Source organism: Aspergillus flavus, chromosome 5, assembly GCF_009017415.1.
Source record: "Aspergillus flavus chromosome 5, complete sequence".
NCBI lineage: Eukaryota > Fungi > Ascomycota > Eurotiomycetes > Eurotiales > Aspergillaceae > Aspergillus > Aspergillus flavus.
This window is the reverse complement of record NC_092408.1, coordinates 1,860,472-1,869,353: the sequence shown is the minus strand read 5'-3', so window position 1 is coordinate 1,869,353 and position 8,882 is coordinate 1,860,472. Positions and strand designations below refer to the sequence as shown.

General features: G+C 48.6%; 4 protein-coding genes across 4 annotated transcripts; 1 reads left to right on the top strand and 3 right to left on the bottom strand.

Annotated features, from left to right (window-relative positions):
• Window positions 1-94: 94 nt before the first annotated feature.
• On the top strand, window positions 95-1,747 carry F9C07_6266 (uncharacterized protein; the record flags this gene model as incomplete). The annotated part of the gene is made up of 2 exons (XM_041292871.1): window positions 95-393; window positions 499-1,747. 2 exons carry the CDS (start codon window positions 95-97, stop codon window positions 1,745-1,747), a joined length of 1,548 nt encoding a protein of 515 aa, XP_041147632.1.
• Window positions 1,748-2,131: 384 nt separating this feature from the next.
• Window positions 2,132-2,890, bottom strand: F9C07_6267 (uncharacterized protein; the record flags this gene model as incomplete). Its single annotated transcript, XM_041286371.1, has 1 exon — window positions 2,132-2,890. One exon carries the CDS (start codon window positions 2,888-2,890, stop codon window positions 2,132-2,134), a length of 759 nt encoding a protein of 252 aa, XP_041147631.1.
• A 719-nt stretch (window positions 2,891-3,609) lies between these two features.
• F9C07_1653519 (uncharacterized protein) lies at window positions 3,610-6,680 on the bottom strand. Its single transcript, XM_071508288.1, has one exon. It carries the CDS (start codon window positions 5,919-5,921, stop codon window positions 4,329-4,331), a length of 1,593 nt encoding a protein of 530 aa, XP_071364408.1. The 5' UTR covers window positions 5,922-6,680; the 3' UTR covers window positions 3,610-4,328.
• A 1,081-nt stretch (window positions 6,681-7,761) lies between these two features.
• On the bottom strand, window positions 7,762-8,746 carry F9C07_6269 (uncharacterized protein; the record flags this gene model as incomplete). The annotated part of the gene is made up of 2 exons (XM_041292863.2): window positions 7,762-8,637; window positions 8,702-8,746. The coding sequence occupies 2 exons, from the start codon at window positions 8,744-8,746 to the stop codon at window positions 7,762-7,764; spliced, it is 921 nt and encodes a 306-aa protein (XP_041147630.2).
• Between the last annotated feature and the right edge of the window lie 136 nt (window positions 8,747-8,882).

Below are 8,882 nucleotides of genomic sequence, written 5' to 3'. Positions count from 1 at the left end.
TTCTGAGGCGTTTCCTGTTTTAAGACGGCTTTACTCTTGGTGTGACTCCCCTACCCATTATTTTTGACACCATAAACCGTCAGCCACATTAACCATGGGCGACATTTATACCAATTATCCCCCTCCGTTGAACCCCGCACAGAAGGAATACTTGGTAACCACCATCAAGGATTGGGCCACGCAGAATGGATTGCTAGTTCGCCCTGCGCCTTCGTTTGTTCCAAAGGAAATCGATCCTTCTGGGGTACTTGCGACAAATGCTCCTGTCACTCTCTTCCCTAGTCCCTTCCCGAAATCATGCTTCAATGAGGCGACGGCTTTGCAAACTGTATATAATCGGCTGTACGCTGCGATAACATGTAACGAAGAATGGATTGGCAAGATCATGGAAGAGTAAGATATATCCTAACTCATCTCAATTACGCGGTGGGCGCGACTCGATTGGCATGCCATTTATGAACGAAACAGTGAATTGAACTAAACGATGTTTGCTTGTAGTCTCATTGATGTGGACGATTTCATTTCGCACTTGTGGAAAGTCCACCTCGCTGTCAAGGAAGAAGGATACGTCCAGACACTATCACTTGGACTCTATCGGTCGGATTACATGGTCCATGCGCCGTCCAGCTCAACAACACCTTCCTTAAAGCAGGTTGAATTTAACACGATCTCATCATCGTTCGGCGGCTTGTCCTCTCTGGTGACCTCTCTGCATACTGAACTTCTCGATTCTCCTCCTGGCAAACCGATTGCGTATCCGTCCCACCCGTTGTTCGAGTCGAATGCGCCGCCTGAGAACACAGCAGTGGAAACTCTTTCCGCGGGGTTAGCTGCAGCGCACAATGCCTACGGCCCATCAAAGTCCACACCAGCCCTTCCCACGTGTATTATATTTCTGGTGCAGGAGAATGAGAGGAACACATTTGATCAATTGGCGCTTTTCAGGCAGCTGACCAAGGTTCACAAGATACCCGTTTTCCGTCTGCTCAGCTCCGAGATTCTAGACCATACGTCGATCCCTAGCTCCAACCCATCACGGCCCCTTGTATACTCGCCTCCCCACTCCCCAGAAACGCAATTCGAAGTCACGACAGCTTATCTCCGGTGCTTCTATGCGCCAAGCGATTTCAAATCGGAGCGTGACTGGGAAGCACGGACTCACGTTGAGCGTTCTGCAGCGATCAAATGCCCTACAGTTTTAAACCAGCTGGCCGGTTGTAAGATTGTACAGCAGGTATTGGCTGAAACTACGGGCCCCGACAACCTTACAAGCTTCTTACCTGATACCGACCCAGCCGTTGTTGCAAGGCTCCGGGAAACCTTTGCACCTCAATATGATCTGTCCTCTGGTGGACGTGGCAGGGACCTTGCCTTGAATGTCGAAACAGCCATGAACCACGTTCTTAAGCCCCAGCGCGAGGGAGGTGGCAACAATATCTACAAGGAAGCCATTCCAGACTTCTTGCGCTCTATCCCCGAAAGCGAATGGAAGCGCTGGATCCTTATGGAGTTGATTAGGCCACCTGCCGAGGCAAGGAACATTGCCTTGAGAACCGACGGAGAGGTCCTTAGTGGAGAAGTCATCGGAGAGTTGGGTGTCTATGGCACTATTCTGTGGGATCAGGCTAATGGAAAGATCTCCCACAATGAACAAGGCGGATGGTTGATGAGAACGAAGTCCAAGGATGTCAACGAGGGAGGAGTTGCAACAGGATTCTCCAGCTTAGACAGCATTCTTCTCTATTAAAACTGATACAGTAGAAACAATGTGAAATACAGAGCAATCTAAGTGAAGCTAAAATGGCGTTTCTCTTACATTGAATAAGTCCGAAGAATCACTATAAAACATTTCCAACCACAACTCAGTGACAACTATTCACACAGTCAAATAGCCTTTCTTTGTCCTGCAGCAACCCCTCATTCTCGGCGCATAGATGCGCGTAAAAAAGCAGGCCATAATGCATATTTTATGCACCCACAACAAAGGTATATAAAGACCCTCAACCCCCCTCCTCAAACAGCATCCTCAATATAACCACGTGAGGTTGAATCACTCCATTCACCACACAACCAACCCCGTCAAGACTCCGACATATATTTTACCTTCCACCTCCCACCTCCGACCCCTATCTCAACGAGAGATATTATACCTGAACGTGTCCGGCCACTCATTATCAGGCAACTGCCTCCAAGAACCAAGGCCCAACTGCTTCGCCCGCTCCGACAACCTAAAGAACACGCTCTGCGCAACCCTAATCCGCTCACTGGGGATCTCCGTCCTGCCCTGATTTAGAAAATAATCCAACGGATAGGTGGCGGGCGTGTGTGCAGCCAGGGCTCGATCTTCGAGACGCACAGGCCCGCCATCGGCATACACAACATCCATGGTGGTGTTGTAGCGGATCTGATCGATAGACCAGCGTTCGACGCGCTCAACATCGATCTTGTTGAGACGGCCTGGGGTGCCACGCCGGTACGTCCAGCAGGATAGGCGGAGAGGACGACGAGCGTCGCGCTCTCGACGCATGTTGAGGGCGTTTTCGTGGGGGCGGAGGTGAAGAGGGCCGGCCATGCGGACGCGGATGTCGCGGTAGGTGAGGCGTGGATCGGTGCGCATCCAGTACTCGAGGAGCCAGCCTGGGGGACTGCTGGTGATGTATCGTGGTAGGAAGGGGAAGTCCCAGATCTCTTTGTCCTCGTGGTCTCGTGCTACTTGGCCGTTTTCTCTTAGAGGGGAGAGGTCTGGGAGGTCTTGGCCGATGGGTGCGTCCATGCGGAAGAGGATTGGGGGGAGGTTGATCTCGGAGTAGGGCGTGTGGTATGGGTGTGGGCAGGTGTGGAAGCGGTCTGTTGGGGGTGTGGTGTCTGTGGACTTTGTTAGGAGGGTCATCGTTGTGCTGGTGATTGGATGGTTTCTTACGTTGACACTGCATCTTTGAGGCACGATGTTGATACTCTTAACAAGTCGGGGAGAGAGGTTGAGAGGATGGGTCAAGGAGAGTTGGTTTGCATGTCAGGAGGAGCTGTTGAAGGGGTGAGAGGACTGCCTTTATAGTCGTCTTTGAGGGGATTGTGGAGCTACATGTCTACGTGAATAACAATGCTTTGACTAGATACTCCAGGGAATAGTATTGGGTATTTGTGATTGGATCTAAGATGCCTCAGTGAAGGTCTTATCTTAAGCAATAGTATTGGATGAATGAATAAAATTAACTGTTTATTAAACGCCAGGCGTGGTGGTGAAACATACGCTAAGCTTGAAGAATTATAGCTCTAAAGAGACAAAGACAAGGTAGCAACCTGTGATGCCTGATATGAGCAAGTGTATCTTCTGATTGGGCTAATCTCTATCTAGAATTCCCGCCGTGTCTCGATATACAATGACTTCGCCTCCTTGCACTTCACTTCACTGGCAGGCACTTTGCTATTCAGAGACCTAGCGTGAGAGCCAATTCCTTTTGTCTCATTTATGCAAGCAGTTAGCGGGCAACAAGCCAAAAGCAATCTCGAAGAAGGAAAGAAAAAGGGCAGTACAGACAAAGAGACACCTCGAAGTACCATTTAAGGTACCCTTTCCATCACTATCCTTGAAATGTGACACTCTCGAGCTTTCTATTCGCTATATATCGCCTTGATAACCCATCAATACTTGCTCTAAGGTCCCCGGCATGATGATTATCCTGCCAAACTCGGAATACAACATAATCATGGTTGTATGTACACATGTACAGTCAGGTTAGCCCTGCAAATCTGCTTTGGGCAAAAGCCCCCGCATCCGCAACATTGGCTTACACTACTGAGATGTTAGAAGCCATTTACACCAACTAGCAGAAGCAACTCATTCTCAACATTTGTATTGTTCTTCTGTACAAAGTTTGTACATTCATATTTCCAAGCAAGGCATCTGCCATTCGCGCTATGTGAGGAAAATCCAGCTTGGCATGCAACTTTAAATGAACATCATCTCGTCCGGCGAACATCCTTGTTGCAGTACCAAAAGACCAAGCAAACAAAAGGAATAACGACAAATCGCTAATGCACCTGAGAAGGGGATACTGAAGTACAGATTTGACATACAATGTCAGACATTATTGGAAAAGTGGCAGTGGGTATTGGGAAGCTCAACAAAAACAAAACTTGCGATGCGACAAAATTAAACGACTAAACGAGCAAGGGGCAAGGGCAAACAAGGCTAAAAGCACAATTCATAGGGCATAGGTGTGTTAGTACAAAAAATCGAAATGAACAGCAGCGCAGGCAATATTGAGCGCCGCGTTGGGGAGGCGAACATCATCTCCATCCGATAACTCCTGTCATGGCCCGAGAAACTATTTTTGAAAATAGTCATCATAATCGTCAATGATAATGTCATTGATGTCGCCGATGTCCATCATCTCCATGTCGTCGGGGGCCATGGCTGGGATATCGAAGAGGTATCTATCCCCAGAGAGGCATTGTTCGAACAGATTGTCAAAGACTCGGTGACGAACACCAAATGGCAGATCAGAGGCGGAGTACGGAGTCAATACATCAGGATACAGCCCCTGGGATGGAGGGAGTAGGCCTTCGTGAAATACGCCTGCGCCAGCTGGGCCAGACACAAGTGTGAGATTGGTATAGACGGGGGTGGCACACTTCCCCAAGTGGCAAGCGTTGCCGCAAAACCCTCCTCTAGCTAGTTTCAATGGGGAAGGGCGCCTGCGCTGAATTTTTCCTGTCGCGATGGGTTTCAAGGCTTTCTCAGTATTGTGTCGTGGTATGGAGTCTTTGATGCTCACTGTCAAGTCGATATCTACCATGCTAACGGTCTCTGGTAGTTCGCTATCAGGAATCAATCCTGTGATGACAGGCAGAGATCCCTCTAGACTGTCGTTATTTTCGTCGAATGAAATATATGATGGAACGTAGTTGAAAAGCTCTGCAACACTCTCGACTGTGAGGTCATCTACCGTGAAATCAATCGAAACGGACTCCACGGGAGAGGCTACCACTAGGGCCGGCCCCTCCTTCTTCGACGTGTCTACCTTTCCAACGCTCGCCGATTTCTTAATGGGGACTGAAAAGCCGGTTGGCTGCTCTTCCTGAACGGTGTATTCGTGGCGGGGGTCTTCCGTGGCGACCTCTTCCTTCAAGGGCGTCTTTGAGGGTTTTCTGCCTCGAGATACTCGCTTCCCCTTGTTGTATTGATTGGGTAGCGGGATTCTTCCACCATCTTCTCCGAGGGCTGGGTCGATCAAGCCGGGGGTTATACCGCGAGTCGTATTCAAAGCAGGAGAAAGTCCAATTTCCTGCATCTTCCGAAGGATGTCTTGCTTGAGCTGCTGGCTACGCTTGTTACCGGAGTCCCATGCAATCAGAGAAAACTGCTGGCGGAAGCGGACACTGCGCTGCTGCAACGCATTGTCTTGAATTCTAAAGAGTGGGTGCATCCGATCAGTGATATCTCTGAGACGAATGCGTCTATCGAGCCGCATCCAAGCTTCCACTCGAAACTCCTCGACTGTCGAAGCAATGTTATCAGGAAGTATGGGGAGGTCGCGCAAATATTGGCCATGAATAGGGTAATTCATACGAGGCGGGTCCGATTTACGATCCTTTTTGTCTGCAGGCTCGAATTGGTAAAGTATGTCTGGAAGATCTGCCCACGACCAGTTATCTTGGTCTGGTCGAGAAGTGGTGAAGTTTCGAGGGTCAATAGCCTGAGGACTGTCCTGCCGAGGCACTGGTTTTCCTATGTCGCCGTTAGTACTGTCTCTCTGCTTGGCTGGAGAAGGCAGCGACTCACCTTTGTCCTTCTTTCCTTTGCCCTTTTTCGCGTTGACCTTGGCGCTCTCTGAGGACTCGGCGGTCATAGAAGACTCGGGATACACAGAAGCATTTGACTGCTGAGACAACTCGAGGTCTTCCTCGGGATCAATCATCTTCGAAATTGGCTGTGATTGATGTTAGTATACACATCAATACCGATGCATTTTATACACCTCCGAGAGCTAGAAGGGCCGACTGGAGAATGATAATAGCATCGACATACCTGAGATATGTTGTCTTCCTCGTTCTTGAGGTAGACTCTGAAGAGAAGGTTATTCTACCACTGATATCGAACAGTATGTGAACGGAACAAGAGATAAATGGAATAATGAAGCTCAATTGACACTGAAGCAGACTTGCAGTTTTGAGGTTTTGATATTGACGAAGAGGTATGAAGCGGTTGAAGCAATCCAAAGTCTCTGTCAAGATTCGAGGGACGAAGTGGGCGCGCCATTGTGTCCAGCAGCCTGGTATTCTTCATGTCTACTCTGAATAGGAACTGGGTGGTTGGGAGTATAGTTGTCCGAATTGGGAAATTGAGAGGGTTTCAAGTCGCTGTCGACTATATTCACTATTCACTGAAGTCGTGTCGTGAGGTCCTGCTCCAAGCCCCCTCCCCAGCATTTTTAACATTCGCTTTCCTAAGCGCAATTCATTTCTTTCCCCGGCGACTGAAGAAACGATATATGCGATTTTTTTGCGCGTCGAATGAGTCTCATATCTCTATACTACTCCCCATGCGCTGATGGTGCGGCTCTTGGACCGATATAGTTGCGATGTGAGCACCTCGACAAGCATGCAGTTCCCCAGACCAGTGGACCCACCAGGTGTCACGGACCCACCCACGGACAAGCCATAACTCATGAGTCAAATGAATAAGTAGAGTCCTGGAAGGCTGGGGGCTGTTCTGATTGGTGTGTGACCCAAGCAGAATAGCTTTGTCCTGGTTCTCGGGCGAGAATACATACATACATACGCCTGGGCACTCAGCATGCCGGAGAGAGTGAATATGATTGTCTCTCAAAGCCTCTGAAAGCTCTGACGTATATTGTAATAGGCGTTCGTCCAATCACAGTTCTCCAGCGCCTATTGTAATCTCGATGCAGAAGCGAGCTCAATGATTGAATAGAAGCCGGACTACATCATCTGGCCTTGTGCCTCGCCAGATACAAGTGTCCCAGCCACCACCTTCTTATTCGAGTCATGAAACAGAAGGTAGTCGTCCATTAATGGGGTGTGATGGGGAGAAACTAGAAAAGACAAGAATAATTTAAACTAGTAGTACCCACGTGGCTCACTGGAGCATGGCCCTAAGGATTCTGTAGGTATCTGCTGTAGTAACATCTGAAAGTAAGAATAAGATAGAAAAGGGGTACAGGACTTTTAGATTTCTTTGCCTCAGAAGAGATGTACATCACATAATTCCTATGTATTTTTAACATCGCATTATCCATGTTTCCCACAATAGTCATGTCTCAAGGCGGCTAATATTGATTAAAGCCGACATGCGATTCAAGAAACAAATTTAAATGACAACATAGAAGGCTCCGCATACATATGCACAAATTGTATCCCATCATAGCAACAGTAAACGTACTTCAATCCTGAGAAGCGACATGTACATTCCAACGGTCAACGTCCGGACCTTAGCGACCACCGTTTGATATCCTTCAGACTATTCTCACAACGTAGGTCCAGATATTCCCACAACGTAAGCTGACTTCGATGTAGATATTCATCCAGAGTCATTGTCCTTTCAGTATCATCGGCCTCTATGGGGAATGCTCGAGCGGGGGGGCCTCTATGAGAAGCCAGTTCACGTAGAGTGGTGGGATAGGAGTTGAAATCGGAAAGGCTCGGCTGAATGGATATTGTCTTGGGAGTGGCATTATATCCCATACTGCAATGCTGGATTAGCCTCTTAGATTCATATAGTAATCGTGCACAAACAAGTTACCTCGCAGCATCATGAAAACTTTGCCTTCTGAGATGAGAATTTGTAATGCTGAAGCGATCGCTATTCGGAGTACCCTTCTTTCGTAAGTGCTTTGTGTCCCAGTGCAACTGGTAGGAAATCTCGGCTGATTTGGTCTTGTTGCTTCGGTGAGACTCATCGAGGATTACCGCGGGAATCTGACCGGGGTGGGAGCTCTGCTTGATCAGGCGAGTCCGCTCGAAGATATCACTATTTGAATGATGTGGGTGTGAAACAGGATCGGAGATATCGTCGTAGGCTGCTCTTGGGGGCAGGGGAATTCGCCCACCAGCTTCGCCTTTAGAGGGATCGATTAGGCCTGGCGTTAAACCTCTCGTACTGTTCGACGCCGGGTCTATTCCAATTGCCATTGCTAGGCGAGATATGTTATTAATGGTCTTTTGAGCTCCCCAGCACGCAACATGAAACTTCTCGCGGAAGGCCTTCCGACGAAGTTCAATGTCGATTGATGTTAATCTAAACCTGTACCTGGGGTTTACCCGGTCGATGATATCTTGCCCAGTTATCCGGCGATCGAGACGCATCCAGGCTTCAAGTCTCCACCCTTCGACCTTGGAGGATATCTGGTCCGGAAGGACTGAAAAAGCATTGATGTGCTTCCCGAAGACTTTCTGTGCGGTAATACGAACAACTTGTCTGGATTTTCCGTGCTCGGGTTTCAGGATGTACAAGATATCCGGTAGGTTCTCTAGGCTCCAGTTATCCTGATCAGTGTGTGAAGCTGTCATATCGTCATCCTCATGTTCGCGCCTCAGTCGAGCCGTCGTGGATGTGGGGCTAGGAGAATCCAAGATGATAGTATGCGAGGCGGAATGGGGTTTCTCTGCAGTAAACTATGAATTACACTGTAAGCATCATGCTAGTCAGCTTTAATAGTGAAGCAAAATGTCAACATACAGGGAGATCTGAGTTATCCCGATCTTGAGTCTTCATCTGGTGCATGCTGATGGTGCTTGGGCTGGATTCACTCTCCCCGTGAGCTCTTCTCACTCTCAGCCTTCCCAGAATCACTCCACAAGGGCCATAGTGAGAAGGCGTTGTTATGGGGGCATTTTCACTTTTGCTGTCTAGCATTTGT

What these genes read in the sequence shown, in the direction of transcription:
- F9C07_1653519 (XM_071508288.1), bottom strand. Translation starts at nt 5,921, where the DNA reads ATGATTGATCCCGAGGAAGACCTCGAGTTGTCTCAGCAGTCAAATGCT.